The sequence below is a fragment of the Physella acuta genome, unplaced genomic scaffold (genome assembly GCF_028476545.2).
Source record: "Physella acuta isolate Inbredline_101_S28 unplaced genomic scaffold, ASM2847654v3 ptg001320l, whole genome shotgun sequence".
NCBI lineage: Eukaryota > Metazoa > Mollusca > Gastropoda > Physidae > Physella > Physella acuta.
In genome coordinates, this window is record NW_026732835.1 from 93,085 (window position 1) to 109,528 (window position 16,444).

General features: G+C 34.1%; 2 protein-coding genes across 3 annotated transcripts; one reads left to right on the top strand and one right to left on the bottom strand.

Moving 5' to 3' along the window:
• On the top strand, positions 1–7,519 carry LOC131958355 (synaptic vesicle 2-related protein-like). Of its 2 annotated transcripts, none has more exons than XM_059323345.1 (14): positions 1–70; positions 1,139–1,270; positions 1,676–1,764; positions 2,488–2,586; positions 2,687–2,758; positions 4,176–4,300; positions 4,902–4,965; positions 5,441–5,566; positions 5,842–5,973; positions 6,091–6,167; positions 6,387–6,463; positions 6,785–6,892; positions 7,213–7,324; positions 7,414–7,519. In XM_059323345.1, exons 2-14 carry the CDS (start codon positions 1,174–1,176, stop codon positions 7,505–7,507), a joined length of 1,272 nt encoding a protein of 423 aa, XP_059179328.1. In that variant the 5' UTR covers positions 1–70; positions 1,139–1,173; the 3' UTR covers positions 7,508–7,519. The 2 variants fall into 2 exon arrangements, with proteins under 2 accessions (XP_059179328.1, XP_059179329.1); XM_059323346.1 differs by lacking the exon at positions 1–70 and adding an exon at positions 323–395.
• A 2,410-nt stretch (positions 7,520–9,929) lies between these two features.
• Positions 9,930–16,444, bottom strand: LOC131958359 (uncharacterized). Its single transcript, XM_059323351.1, has 4 exons — positions 16,267–16,444; positions 12,699–13,073; positions 11,917–12,131; positions 9,930–11,087 (listed from the first exon to the last, which is right to left on the bottom strand). The coding sequence occupies exons 2-4, from the start codon at positions 12,973–12,975 to the stop codon at positions 10,242–10,244; spliced, it is 1,338 nt and encodes a 445-aa protein (XP_059179334.1). The 5' UTR covers positions 12,976–13,073; positions 16,267–16,444; the 3' UTR covers positions 9,930–10,241.

The window sequence follows — 16,444 nt, forward strand, 5'->3', positions numbered from 1 at the left end:
GTTCCAATTAGATAACTAATTAATTTCACACCATTAATATTTCTTCAGGGTGTGTTGGTGTATTTAATAGGTACGTTTGTTTACATTTTTAAAAAAAACGTGTAATCGAATTTATGTTGTGAACTATTCCTGTATGATGAAATAAAACTAGCAAGATGTTGTTTATTGAGTTTTAATTTTAGCATATCGTGTTAGAGTGACTTAACACACCGATGACACGACTATTTCATAGTTAAATTATCACAGTGACACAGCAGGTTGGGGAAGTAGGTCACTAATTAATTAAACTAAAATAGTTAGATAAACACACACACATCTTCATCACTGAAAGTAGTCTTTAAAAAGTAAAGTACTACATTTTCAAATGTAACTTCAACCTTGGCTACAAGTTATTTGTACGTACCACAAAAAAAAAAGTAGAATCTAATTTAGGTTAAGTCAAATTATCTTTTTGGTTATGGCAGATGATATAGAGTTCGTCTGTTTCTATTACTTCTGTAAATGAATACATGTTTTGTCAGCGACGTATCTATTCAGGTACTCATAAAAGCTGAGTGGGCTCAGGGGCGTCCTATCGACTCGAGTTGCCACCCATTGTTTACAGATGCTAAATGATTTTTGTAAAAGACGATTTGATTTTGTTTTTCTGTCATACTATGTTTGGTTAGGGTTCAGTCTTGATACATGAGTACAAGGAAGGACTGACACACTACCACCAGCGTTATATTATACATATAGTGCGTTTTACATGTACTATTATCGACCCACGCTTGCTTTGAACACATCAAATCTTGTGGGCGGGAACGCCAGGTGTTTCTGTTTTACAGGTGTGCCACCTGGCAAGTTTTTGACAGGTGTGCTACTTCTGTTTTTGTTTGACAGGTGTGCTACCTGACATGTATGTATGTCGGGCGTGCTACCTGCCATGTATGTTTGACAGGTGTGCTACTTCTGTTTATGTTTGACAGGTGTGCTACCCGCCGTGTATTTTTGACAGGCGTGCTACTTCTGTTTTTGTTTGACAAGTGTGCTACCTGCCATGTATTTTTGACAGATGTGCTACCTGCCATGTATTTTTGACAGATGTGCTACCTGCCGTGTATTTTTGACAGGTGTACTAACAGTCTCTGCTTGACAGGTGAGCTACCCACCATGTGAACCAGCACTCAGGGCATGCCTTTTGTCTCCCCTGCACAAGCACACAGTCCAGCGGTTGCCATGGCGATGGAGGAAACAAGTCCTTTACTAAAATCGTCACGAACACAAACGGGTAATTAAAATTCTGCTGGTACCTAATAACACATGCCATCTGGTGGGTCGAGGGGAAGTACATGTTTAGACCTGCTGAGCTCGAGGGAGATAAAAAGTCAACAAACTATATTATAATTTTAAAACAAATGCATTGCATACATTTTTTTCAAACACGAATTCCTACCTCCGCTCCAGTTATGTCCCTTTACAGTTTACTCAAAGTTATGTCCCTTACCTCTGATGCTATGTTTGCCTCACAGGGACATGTTTTCGCATTAAAAAAAAAAATTTTCTAGTCACATCCTCATCCCACTCTCACACATCTCCACAAACGATCAAACTATATTAAAGTTTTTATTTAACGAAAAAATTAAGTGCATAGAGCTTAAAGTTGGTCAACTTTTTTCCATAAAATCTCTCCCAGGTCCAATGTATTCGGTACAGACAGCCATTGATGCCTTGGGCTTTGGGCGTTTTCAGGTGAAAATCTCAGCTCTAGCAGGTCTGTGTTATGTGAGTACTGATATATCTTATATTAAATGGTATATCTTGTAACAACTTACTGACTATAAACTGATATATTGTATTTCAACTGAATGACTATAAGCTATATCAACTGAGTGACTATAAGCTGACTTAAACCTCTAGATAAAGGATTTAAATTATTAATAATGAAGTTGTAAAGTTGAATATTGTTTGTACAATAGAATATTGGAGCGGCTGTGTCTGTTAGAGAAAACGAGATGACGCGGTTGGGGGTGAGTGGGAGGGGGGAGTAAAGATATACCATTTTCGAACAGAGTTTCTTCCAGGCATCTCTTCGGGGGGCTTGCCCCCCCCCCCCCGAAATTTTTTTTACCGCCCCCCGAACGAAATGAAATTTATATAATTTATATAGAAAATATATACTTTTAACAGTGTCCGCCCCCCCCCTCGAAGAAAGTCTACCGCCCCCAACCCCCCCCCCCCCCCGAAAATTTCAAGTGCCCCCCCCCCCCCCCCCCGGAGAAAAAAAGTCTGGAAGAAACACTGTTTTCGAAGTTTTAGCCCAAAGACCAATATGTGCCTATACATTGTCTTTGGCCTCTGTGCACACACGAGATTATATTTATAGTTGACTTCAGGGCGTAATGAAGATACTATTGACTCCTCATTCAAAATAAAAATAAAATCAACACTGAAATCTGTTGTAAAATTCCAAATATGTTTTTTTTTAAATCTCCCACCCCGCCTCAGATGTCCGACGCTATGGAAATGATGCTGTTGTCCATTTTGGCCCCTGTGCTGAAGTGTACCTGGCAACTGAGTGGACTACAGGAAGCTTTGCTGACCTCGGTAATTTTAAATTTATTTAAAATGAAGTAGAACCCAACCTACATTTTTAAACTCTTTTATTTAATTTTTTTTTAAAATTATTATTATTTTTTTTTTGCAGGCTGTTTTTCTGGGGATGGGGATCACATCAAACTTTTGGGGATATTTGTCGGATAAATACGGACGACGGCCGGTACATACCCTGAGTAACCAAACACATTGTTTAGACCATTTATTGTTTAGAGTTTGATGAGTGAAAGTGGTGGCCGAAAAGCGATTTGGCCAACCGAATTTGGCTTGGATCTTTAAAGAAAGCTATTTGTGCCAGTTATAAAGGATGTCTAGCTTATCATTCTGCTTATGTTAAAGAAAACAAATGCAATTTAGCACAAAATATAGAATCTATTAATAGTAATACTATATTCTACTTGAAGTTCTCTAAAAGCAAAATGAAATTTTGGATTGTTTTAGTGTGATTAGGTCAGGGGCGGAACTACAGTACCGCCAGACCCCGCAACGCGGGGGGGCCCGGGCCATTTAGGGGCCCACAGCCGACCATAATCAATTTATTTTTTTAGTTAAAAAAAAATCTTGATACATTTTTGACTTTATGGTTGTTTTTTAAAAAGAATACTGTAGCTGCGGTTTCATTATCTTTATTCTATAGACACCATCCCGGGTCCTCTTTCTCCACAAATCAAACACACGCTGTTGTCGGAAAAATTCTTATGAAAATCGCGTGAATGATAGGCAAGCGTTCAAACCACTTCCATGACTTATTTCCCTTTTTCAAATAGTCAAGTATGTGTGCTCTTAAGCTCCTTTTAATAGATTGCACTAAACAAATTAAAAAGCAATTACATCTCTTAATTATTATTTTTAAAAATTCATAATAAAGAATGACAAAGCATAAAAAGGAAATGTATTTAAAACTAATAATATAAATACAAAAAAACATGAAAATAAACATAACGCGGGAAACCATTACACATACAAAGCTTTCATGCTTCATATTCTTTTGACCGACCAACATGCTGGAAAAATTAAACATATATTTAAAGCAGAGATTTTCAGACTAATAGCACTCACACACACAGAGTGGATAGTGAGACTGATCTTCGATTTTACGCTGTTTACGATTGTCATTATTAATTAAAAAAAAAAAAAAATAGCACTCACAGAGTGATCACAGAGCAAAAAAAAAAAAAATAGCACTCACAGAATTGTGACGTGTTCTTGTAACTTGTTTTAATTTCTTTAAAAAAAAATTTTTAGTATTTTTAATTTTTAAAAAAAAATCGAACAATCCCGAAATGAGTACTGTGTTGGTATTTTCATATTTTGTTTATATACAAAGGCACACACACACACACACACACACACACACATATATATATATATATATATATATATATATATATATATATATATATATATATATATATATATATATATATATATATATATATATATAGTTGGGGCCCAAAAAATTTCTTTGCGGGGTGGCCCTTTTTTTCTAGTTCCGCCACTGGATTAGGTTAGTGTATTATGTTTTCAATTTGCCAGATGTCAATTTTGCTTTTAAACACTGGTTATTTTTGACTTGCCAGATATTACTTTTGTTTTCTGCTTTCACTGGCTACTTTGGAATGTTAAGTTCCCTGGCGCCGTCCTATATTTGGATGGTCTGTCTACGATTTATCGTTGGATGTGGATTAGGAGCGACGCCTCAAGCGTAAGTTAAACTTTTTAAAGTTACTTTAAAAACAACAACAGGCCTACATTTCTAAACTTAAAATATAAAACTTACTTTTAGTGATATCCCCGTTTTCCGGGGGGGGGGGGGGGGGGGGGGGGGGCGGACAGTGGTAAAAGTAAAATGTTTTCTATTTAAATTGCATGTCGTTCGGGGGGGGGGGGGGGGTGTATACTTTCTTTGAAGAGATGCCTGGAATAAACTCTGCAACCAAAACACCTGGAGTTCGAGGTTTTGGAGGAATAAAAATTACCTTATTTAACAAAGAACATGTTCTCTGTATATGAAATTTTTCTTATCCTCGGACCTCACACATATCGATAACTAATCATTTTTAGGAGCAAGAGCTTTATAAGCAAGTAATTAACAGTTCAAGGAGCTGGTAATTAACAGTTATAAGAGATTTATTCCATGTAAGATGGGAAATATGCATACAGATTTTCTTTTAGGCCTCTTTTTTGGGTGTATGGGCACTGCCCCCAAGAGTAAATAAAAAAAATATATAGAAAGTAAATACTTTAACCATTGATGTGTTGCTTCTAGAAGTTCTAATTAACCAAATTAGCTCTTCCATCCCCAGGATGACCTACTACTCAGAGTTTTTGCCCACAGCATCCAGAGGCCAGTGCCTAATGGCCATAGCTGTAAGTCTAGTATAGTGGCTTTAGATTTTTGGCTAAAGCTGTAAGTCTAGTATAGTGATTTTCTTTAAGTCTAATCTGAATGGTGTAGCTGTAAGTCTAGTATAGTTGCTTTAGATTTTTTGTCTTTAAGTCTAATCTGAATGGTGTAGCTGTAAGTCTAGTATAGTGATTTTCTTTAAGTCTAATCTGAATGGTGTAGCTGTAAGTCTAGTAAAGTGGCTTTATATTTTTGTCTTTAAGTCTAATCTGAAGGGTGTAGCTGTAAGTCTAGTATAGTTGCTTTAGATTTTTTGTCTTTAAGTCTAATCTGAATGGTGTAGCTGTAAGTCTAGTATAGTGATTTTCTTTCATTTTAATTTGAAGGGTGTAGCTGTAAGTTTAATCTGGTGGTTGTAATGTTATAGCTACAGACTGAAAATATTTAAACTTGGTTGAAAAAACAATGTATTTTTAACAAACAGTTTTTGACTTGTAGTTCATGTGGGCACTTGGGTCTTGCCTTGAAGCAGTTCTTGCCCTTGTTGTCATACCAACCCTTGGATGGAGGTGGCTGCTGGGAATTACTTCAATTCCTGTGTGTCTGTTTTCAATGTTGTTTAAGGTAAAGTAAAATAATTGTGACAGCAATGATAGTTTGACCATTGGCAATAAAAGTTAATTAATCATAATCAGTTACCTCCCTTAGTGAACACTATAAAATATTAAAAACAAACAATTGAAAATATTATATAAATAGCCAAAAGACATCAAGTTGTTATAAATCAGTAGCTTGTCTATAGTTTACTCAAACGAACAATTCAATTTTATATGATCTGTATTAGAGTTTTTAAAAGTTAAATTATTACAGACTTAACTCCCTTAACATGATTGTCTCAGATGTTGCCTGAAAGTCCCAGATACCTTTTAATCCATGGTCAAATGAAAGAAGCCACAACCGTTTTAGAAGATATGGCCAAATCGAACAAAACAAGCTTGCCAGAAGGGACATTACAAGAGCCAGAAAAGCAGGTAAAACATTGGGCCTCTGGTAAGTTATGTATAGTGGCCATGGAATCAGCTCCTGCTTATTATAGTATAATGTATTTCTTTTCATTCAAATATTGAAGTATAGTTTTATAATTACAGAACCACACAACTAGCAGTTGGAAAGACTTATTTCAGTCTGAATACAGAAGAACTACTATCTTAGTTTCTTTGATGTGGTATAAAATTTATTTCCTTCTATCTATATTAAGAAATTTTGAAAGTATTGAAAAATATTTCTTTTTAATTTATTAATTTACCTACCAGCAAATAATCAATTAAAAACAAACAGCAGAAAAAAAAATTAAAACATTTATATTTTCTCCTATGAACTATGTTGCAATGAACTATATATCACTTAAAGTGTAGCAGTAAAAAAATAATTTTTCCTAAATCAGGCTGAGTGGAAACATGGGCTACTATGGTACAGCTATTCTTACTACCAGTCTGTTTGAGCAAGCAGATGGTTGTCATGGTGAGGAATTTTTAGAATAGAAAAACATTCTTATTTCCTTATCATGTTTTTTTAAAATTATCCATACCTATTTCCTGGTTCTTTACTTTATGTTAACTTTTTCGGTAATTCTAATTAGTTTCTTCCTTTCTTCCTTCCTTCTTTAAAAAAACTAATTCTCTTTTAGTTTCAGTATTTTTTCCCTCTTTATTTTTAAAATTGTTCCTGCTTTTTATTTCTTTATTCAGGGTTAATAAAAATATTCATATTTCTTGCTTTCTTTCTTTAAAGAATTCCATCACTTAGTATGTCTGTCAGTGTTTATGTCTCAAGTTTTTTCAGGCTATGACAGTCAGTCCTCTCAAGAAGAAAAATGTGACGTCCACTGTCAGGCTTTGTCTACATCGGACTACGTAGATTTTCTTGTCACAACATTAAGTGAAGCTCCAGGTACTTGTTCCTCAATGTTTATCTGCTGAAAATATAATCTACTGGATGAGCTAAAAGCATTCGCTCATCCTCATCAAAGACAGGCATTCACTTATCCTCATTAACCAAAAGAATTCACTTATCCCAACCTAAAAATTGATTCCAGATATCTGTCTCATACACTACAATTTCATAACTTTCTGCTTAGGATTAAAATTTATTTATCCTGCTCTGAATCTATTTGTTCTTTTTAAAAAAAAATATTAATGTTGTAAACAACCAAGTATAAATGTTTATATTTAGGTTTATTTGTTATCCATGTACCCTCTCTCAATGTACAGGTTTACTTGTCACAATGTTTCTACTGTCTAAACTGGGGAGAAAAAAAGTGCTTGTCTCCCTTTATTTCTGCTACACAGTTGTGTTGCTGATGTGCAACATATGTGCACCAAGGTAACAATTACATTTTTTCTCTTATTTAACACTTAAAAGTATACTTTTTCAAAGATAAAATTTTAAATTAAAGTTTTTTAAATTTGTAGGAGTGTTTTAGTGGCCTTGATGTTTGTAACAAGAGCTTTGGGGAACGGAGCTGCCCAGGGCAATTATGTTTACACCGCTGAAGTAAGGCTTTAACAAACTAATCAGGATGAGATAATCAGATATAGCTAATTATTCTGATTGCTAAGTAATTTATATAAGGGATAGTTAATTTATCTGAATATAGTTACGTAATTTTAAATTCGTTTAATGCTATTAAATTATTTTGAAAACTTATTCATGTGTATAGTGGTATTAAGAAATTTGAATGTTTGTTAAAATCTTAATGAATAATCACATTTATTAATAGTAAAAATTCCACAACAACTACCAAAATTCAAAACAGTAAATATTTTAGTTTTGAAAACAGGTGTGGTGAAATTCTTGTGGATTTCCCCATTCCCATGTTGATGTTTTATGGATTTCCCCATTCCCATGTTGATGTTTTATGAATTTCCCCATTCCAATGCTGATGTCTTGTGGATTTCCCCCATTTAAATGTTGATGTCTTGTGGATTTCCCCATTCCAATGTTGATGTTTTGTGGATTTCCCCATTCCAATGTTGATGTCTTGTGGATTTCCCCATTCCAATGCTGATGTCTTGTGGATTTCCCCATTCCAATGTTGATGTCTTGTGGATTTCCCCACTCCCATGCTGATGTCTTGTGGATTTCCCCATTTCAATATTGATGTCTTGTGGATTTCCCCATTCCAATGTTGATGTCTTGTGGATTTCCCCACTCCCATGCTGATGTCTTGTAGATTTCCCCATTTCAATATTGATTGTTTGCAGGTTTTCCCCACAGCTGTGAGAGCTGTAGGGCTGGGCTGGAGCAGTAGTGTATCAAGAGCTGGGATACTGGCTACACCTTTCATAGCTCAGGTCTGATTTTAAACTTCCCTTACAGACCTAATAATCCATGAGACAGATAAAGTAGAGTGCATCTGTCTCTGACCTTGACATTTGAAATAATTTATCACACAGTATGTTAAAGACTGTACATTTTTTTAAAGATGAAATTTGATGTTCTTATTCTCATTTTTCTTTAAAATATTGAATGAAAATTCTTGATTTTTTTTAGGTTTTGATTAAGACATCTGCCTACTTGTCTATCTCAATTTTTGCCTTCATGGGTTTCATAGGAGGTGTTTCTGCTCTGTTTCTACCTTATGAAACAGCCAACAGGGAAATGAAGTAAAATAAAATGCTAAACAATCATTGGTTAAATAAAATAATTTTATCACTCAATACATTTGAAAAGTATGAATGAACACAATTGAGGAACAAAATAAAACTTGTTAAGATAATGCTGACTTACACATTTGTTAAATATATTGTAAAATGTATACACACCACAATTTATACACAATACAAGATTTTTTTTCATTGTAGTATATATTAAACGATGATTATGCAAATAAAATAAAATGTCAATTGTTTATGATTTCACTGTATAAGTAAGAATAAAGACATACTAAATGTTCCTTTAAAAGGAACAGATCAATTTAATATTTAAAACTGAAATGTCGTTATCATAACTTCATTTTCAAATTAAGCATCCCGTGGAAATGGGCAAAAAAAAACGTTTAAATGTTGAATTAAAAAAATATAAATCTCTATCTTTATAAAACAATAGTTACACGATAAAGTCAAAGTACCAACACTCATACCATTAGATCCGAAATTGATGGACTGTTAATATTCCAGTTAAGCTAGGTGTATCAACATCAACTTACTTACATACAATACTAAACTTTTTACGCAACTCTTCAAATTTTGCAAAATGAAACAAAAGCACTTAAACAAACTAATTTACTAATAAATGTTTTCACACATATATTTTTTAAGTTAAAATTTAAATGTTCTATTGGTAAATTTAATAGTACAGTTTATTATTTTTAAATAAAAGATTGTAGGTACTTACATTTACAACGCTGTATTACAAAAGTGCATTTAAAGCTTAATATTTTAATATTTTCTTTAATGACCAAGGAAGTTTAATATAGCGAGAGAAGTAAAAAAAAACCATAACTGAAAAGGAAGTTATCTCCCTTTTAAAAAATATTCACATTGTAGACTATTAAACTATTTAGCTCATGAAATCAATTGTTTTATTACAGTATGTATATTGAACAGCTTTAACTGTATGATAATGTAATCAGTAACAACTAATGAGCAGTATCACGCATAATTAATGTAATTATAAAAAATATAATAGGTTTGTAAAAATATAGCAATATCATAAAATAATATCATGACTTGTAAAAGAATACCATATTTAAATTGTTTTTTTAAACCATACACAAGATATTACAATATCTCCTTGGTATAAATAATAATAAGACTAGGTGGCAAGAAACAGAATTTGGCTGGTGAATTGATTTCAATAGATCAGTTCTGCTTTATATTCATGTGTTATACAATCAAAGAATTAAAACTCAACTTTTGGTGCAAAATGAAATGAGAACTAAACTTGGAGTTAAAAAATAATCATTTTAAGTAATTACATTTTTAAAAAAAATGAAATTAAAATAAACATATGTCAAATATTATAGAAGGATAATTTTCAGATCTTTTTCAACAAGAATATTTTCAGTTTAAAACTTAGTATTTAAGTAGAAAAACATAACAATAAAACCAACTAAAACACCTATTAAATTAAGTAGAAGCTCAATGAAAAAATCCATGTAGTTTAAAAAAAATAATTTAAAAATAACAAAAAAATAGTCTGTGATATAATCTTAGGATAGAAATGGAGCTCTAAACCTTAATCAACAACATGTGTGCAGAAATTTAATGCTTAAAAAAAAAGACTTAACTAAATAACACTAGATAAATCTAACTATCTTAAAATAATTTAATTTAGAATCTATGTCATAGGCTGAGTGAAAAGCCATGTATGGGCCCCATGTACCACTGCACTGCCGGGCCCCAAATAAAACTGAGGCACCTGAGCTACCTTGACAGGTGGGTGTGTCATACCAAATTTTGTACACAGGTAGGTCAAGCTTCCCCAGGGCAGCCATGTAGTTGATGTAATCTTCCTCCGTGCGAGACCCAAACCATTTCCTCTCCAGGTCCCCTGCCACTTTAGCATTGGCTAGAGTCACCTCGGACATATTCTCCTCCGTGACCCTGATCACTCTTCCGATGCTGACTTTTTTAGGGAGACCATGCGGGTGGGAGATGACAATAGCAAAGGCTGACATTCTAGGGAGAATTTCTTTCGGCAGCTGGTGAAAACAACGGCACTTGTCAGTGTCTATTTGCTGCAAAATATGGACGAGACTTTCGTCGTGGAGCGTCACTTTGAGAAATGTTTTATCCGAGGATGGTTTCGTGTAAAAAAGTTTTGTTGCATATTCCCTTATCACCCCGACTCTGTCCGAGCTGTCGTAGAAAAAATCGACAACTGTTTTGTTGAGCTCGTCTTCATCGTAGATGACGTGTTTGTTGGTGAAGACTTTGACGTCCCCCTGGTAGATCTTGTGGTGCTCTCCCAGGTCAGCCTTGCGATGACAGTGTGGTATAGGACAGTCGACTGCTTGAATGTCTCGGGGGTTATCAAAGACGTATTTGCCAGAGGCGGTTCTTGTACTTCTTGTGCCCCGAAGTCTGGCACAAGCGTCTTCGTTTGGTCGGTTTTTACTTGTCCATTTTACTAGAACACGCACCTGAAATGGATGGGGTTTTAAAAAAAAATTATCAAACGTTTTATAAGCAATTAGAGGAGTGTTTCTTAACCTGGTTTTGACTGAACCCCAGGGGACTCAGATGTTCGGCGGAGGTCAAGACACACACCTGACTCATGATTCACAGTCAGATTTTGTCAATGTGAATGATTGAATTATTAAGAACAGTTCACTGACTGCGAATATAAAACTGGTCGGGGTTCAGTATTTCCAAATAGGTTAAGAACCACTGAATCTGAGCACATAACTACCTATCTAAAGGTAAAGAATTAATTTCTGGCTTGAGTATGTAAGATGTGAGTGAATCCCCCCCCCCTTTCAAGTTTGCCATGGTACCTGCCTCAAGTTAGGGGCACTGAAGTGTATGTAACATGGTCACAGAAACAGATAAACTCTACTTCATCTGCTTTATTGACCATCAGTTCTGAAAGGTTAACTACTATCTTGAAAAGGATTTACACTTCTATTTACTTCACGATTGTTAAATATAAGCACTAACTAGTGACTGATTCAGGTTAACAGCCAAGCATTCATGAATACCTTACTAATCATGTACACATCATTACACTAACTCAGGCTAGCTATAGGGATTCGTGGAGTCTATAATACAATAGGACAATAGGGTTCTTTTGCATAAAAGGTTAAAAGAACACAGCAGTCATAGTGGGTAAGGACAAAATTTGTAGCTGCTTTCACAGTATGTGAGACAGTTTCTGGGCAATGAAAGTTTATTGTTGAATTTTGTTAACCTCAGTCATTTTAATATCACTAATATCTTCGGAGTATAAAATAAAAAAAACTTAGAACTTACTGCTGTTTTTGACTCAGCTAAAATATATTTTGCTACACGAGGGTGTCTTATTTCTATTGGAAGTTTCTCAACAGAAAATTCTCTCACTGGTATAAAGTCTGCATGATCATTGTATCCATTTTTTGGACATTTGTCCAAATCCAAAAATATTGCATCTTCATTGATGGAGGCTTCTGGATAATCAGGTACTAAATCCATCTCTGATATCCGTCCACCTGGATAAAATGATATTGACAGCTTTAATTATCAGATGTAATCAAATTAATTTGAAATAATATAAACAGACACTAATTTATTTAAAAAAAAAAAAAAACTTTGCTTTTTTAAATAAAATTCTTTCATCCTATTAGGTGGATATAAGCCATATATATCTAAAGTACCTATTACACATTTCATTGGTATGTTATCAAGACAACCCCATATTTATTTAAAATATTTAGTATGAACCAGATCATGTATTTCTTTCAGATATTTTTCTCAGAGAGTGGGGGACCTAACTAAATTTTCCAGGAGAAAGTGGACACCAATTTAAGCATATATTTTCTATTTTTGTTAATTTTATTTTATTTGGGGGATATACGTTCAGCTTTTCTTCAGACAATCTTCTCTGGAGGGGGTCAGGGGAGGGGGGGGGGACGATCTGTCAGGGATTCAAAGGGTCGATTCTAAATATCATCCTTGTTTTTTTCTATTTGTTCAGGGGAGAGGGGCAAACCCCGCCCCTCAATGAGATACCTGATACTGAAAAAAACTCTGACCAGATCCAGCCGTATTATTTTTACCTTTATAAAAATTCCCCCTGGATTTATCCTCCTTACACTCCTTTTTGTGCTCCTTCCAATGGTTTAGCTGGCACATTTTATCACAGTATTTAGCAAGCCAGCATCTGGTGCAGGACTTGGTGTTATAGGAACTCTTGCCACAAAAAGAGCAGTCATGTTCAACGGGTAAAAATTTCTCCACTTTGCCTTTGATATCTGGCTTTTTGTGCAGGGTGTTCCTACAGCTGCTTGTAATATCAAAGAGGACATTGTTGTTGTTGTGTTGGATTGATGCCATGATTTTATGGTCCAGTTCACATTGTGTGGAGATCTTGAGTGTTGGTGGGTTTTTTAATTTGATTTCAGTCTAACATTCACAGAGCCCCCTGGTTAGATCTGTTTTTAAATAAAAATAAAACATATTTTTGTATCAATACACCTAATCACATTTTTAAGAAAAATATTGAAAAAATATTTCTCAAGAATGAAAATCAAATTAGATTGCTAAACTTATTAATCAATATAGTGTTTACAATTACTTGACAGTAAGTAAAATAATACATTCATACCTATAGAGTACTTAAATAATTTAATAAATGTAGAATCACTTGATCAGGCATATTTTGGCCAACTATTATTGTTAGCCTATAGGCCCTATATATATATATATATATATATATATATATATATATATATATATATATATATATATATATATATATATATATATATATATATATATATATATATATATATATATATATATATATATATATATATATATATATATATATGGCAGTATTTTTTATGAGGGAAGAGGGGTAGGTTTAACTAAATTGTTCCATATAAATATATAGGCTATACTTAAACATGTATATCTATACATACATCCCTGTATACTGTATACTGCATATGTATAATTTAATGTAGATCTATGATTTATACTAACTTATAGATATTAGGAATATTTTTTTCACCACAACCCTCATACAACAAAAACCTTCCTGCGCCACAGGCCTTGCTTATTAAAATTAAAGCTTTAAACTTTAAACTAGGCCTATACACTATTAAATAATTATACATAAGTAATTGTATAACAGGTGGAAGTGTAATCAATTAAGCAAGAAGCACTCAATTTAAAATAAGTTTTAATACACATTTTGATTTTATAGGTCTAATTCTAGTAATAATGTAATATTATTTTAATAATAATTTAACTATGTAGTTTAGTGCTAAAGTAGGCCATATTGGGCCCATATTTAAAAAAAAAAATTACGGTAATATTACTAAATTACCTGATGTTTACCACCTAGCCTCCGTTGGTTAGACAGTGTATACACTGTTAATATTTATTATTTAACTAGATCTAGATCTACATCTAGTTCTAGATATATCAAATATACATGATCTAGATCTAGTCTAATTTCCCGTGATCCTATTATTAACAGTCGAGTCAGTTAAAGAATAAAGATGATGGATTTCAACTTTTTGTTAAATCGGTGAAATTTTTCTTGAGGCGTTTTGGTAAAGGAATTTTCCAGTGTAGTTTACTAGCTATAAATAGATTTTCGTCTGCCGTGTTGTTTTTTTTCCTGCGAGGAGAGAACATAATGTGATGTGTAGCCTAAGTCAGTGTTATTCAAAACTTCAGAAGAAGAAAAAAGTCCAGTTTTCTGCATTTAAATTTAACAGGAACCAGACCACATCAAATGTAATCATTATTCTGGGCTTCTGTGACTAGGGGTCGTCCATAAATGACCCTCACACTCGTAGGGGGGAGGGGTGCGTAATTGATGGGGGGGGGGGGGGGGGGGTTCAGATGGTGTGACGTCACACTTTTGTATTCAGAGTTTCTTTCAGGTATCTCTTCGGGAGCCCACCCGAAAAATTCCCCCCCCCCCCCCCGAACGAAATGAAATTTATATAATTATATAGAAAATATATACTTTTAACAGTGTCCGCCCCCAAAGAAAGTCTACCGCCCCCCCCCCCCCGAAAATTTCAAGTACCCCCCCCCCCCCCGAAGAAACACTGTTGTATTATAAAAAAAGCAATTCTTGAAAACTAGTTTTAGCCCTTATTTTGCGTTTTTAAAAAACTATTTTAATAAAATGTAATACGAATTGATTAAAATACTCTATGTTGACAGAGTTTAGACAAGATTTTTGGAAAAAATATCGATGTTTTAAGAAGAATTCAACTGCAATTTTGAGAGGGGTTGTAGGCTGAATTATGACGTCATTTTAGGGGGGGGGGGTCTGGCTTTTTGTGACTATGTGTGACGTCAAAAATCGTCAAAAAAAAAAAGTGACGTCATTTATGGATGAACCCCTACATCATGTATTTATTTGGCATAGAGAATATTTTGGTTAGGCCTATATGTTTGTTAGTTAATGTCCATATTAATATAAAGTAGCATTGTTAAAGTAGGTCAGAGATTTTTAGGCTATGCCTATAGCTGATGCAACTATTAAAATATGATGCAGTCCTATATCTACAACTAATAAAAAAATTTCCCGGTTTTTAGATTTCAATGAATTTCATGTAACTTTTATTTATAGGCAGTGGCGTCACTATGTCAGGCGGTACCCGGTGCAGTAATACAGCACAGAATGTCGTCCCCTCCGCTAATGGCTATAACTTTAAGGAATTTCGTGTCATCCCCATTCTTTATGTTTTCACCCTGTGCCTAATAAGACATTAACTGAAAAACAACAACAACAACACAAAACAACAGATTTAAAAAATTATAATAGTTAGTTTTTGTTTTCGTGTAACCCCACTGTATTGTGTCACCCGGTGCGGATGCCCCCCCCCCCCCAACCCTTGCCTTGTGACGATACTGTTTATTGGACAACTTGTAATATATAGCATAATGAGCAGATTATGTGATAGCACAGCAGTGGGTGGGTGGGGTGGGTGCTTCTTTCCGGCATCTCTCCGGTAGGGAGGAGGGGGTTTAGTCCTATTAAACGATATATATAGGCATATATATATATATATATATATATATATATATATATATATATATATATATATATATATATATATATATATATATATATATATATATATATATATATATGTATATATATATATATATATATATGACCTATATTGTGCAACAGGATAGGCAAAATATCAAATTTGTTATATAATGCGTGCACTATACTTGAGCGGTCGTCCCTTTAGTATAGTCTTTACCCCCCCCCCCCCCCACTCCCACCCACACTTATCATCACGAGCTATCACTAAACGCGCGCCCAATCAACAAGATCACGATAAAAAAAAAACACCATACCTCCTAATACCGCTTTTACACTTGCGACGTGTATACTGTCATGTCTAGAAAAATAAAAAAACTTTCAGCAAGTTAGTTAACAAATTCCGCGGGAAAATGTTTTCAAATGACACTAACTTGCAGCGAGATTTTCTTCCTTCGCGTGTAAACGCAGTTGAAAAAATAACAATAATCCTAAAGAAAAATAAATGTAATAAAATAATTTTTATATAGACCAATTTAAAAACGCCCCCCCCCGTCCTCCGTAAATATTTAAAAAAGAAGAAAACAGTTACATTATCAACTTACTTTGAGCGCGGCACTAGTTATGAGACTACTCAATTTAAGACAGCAGCTAAAAAAACTGAAGACACAGATTGGAAATGCATTTTCTTCCAACCATAGATGTATTATACCAACATCCCCATGGATCAACTTCCCTTTCCAAGTCCCAAGTCCGCAATATTTTAACACCCCACGTCTAATC

Bases quoted from the DNA above. Each gene is read 5' to 3' on its own strand.
- LOC131958355 (XM_059323345.1), top strand. From the start codon at position 1,174: ATGCCTTTTGTCTCCCCTGCACAAGCACACAGTCCAGCGGTTGCCATG. The intron at 1,271-1,675 runs GTAATTAAAATT...AATCTCTCCCAG, and splicing joins ATCGTCACGAACACAAACGG to GTCCAATGTATTCGGTACAG. The intron at 5,974-6,090 runs GTAAAACATTGG...TTATAATTACAG, and splicing joins TACAAGAGCCAGAAAAGCAG to AACCACACAACTAGCAGTTG.
- LOC131958359 (XM_059323351.1), bottom strand. From the start codon at position 12,975: ATGGCATCAATCCAACACAACAACAACAATGTCCTCTTTGATATTACA. The intron at 12,132-12,698 runs GTAAAAATAATA...CATTTTATCCAG, and splicing joins CAGGGGGAATTTTTATAAAG to GTGGACGGATATCAGAGATG. The intron at 11,088-11,916 runs GTAAGTTCTAAG...CATCCATTTCAG, and splicing joins TAGCTGAGTCAAAAACAGCA to GTGCGTGTTCTAGTAAAATG.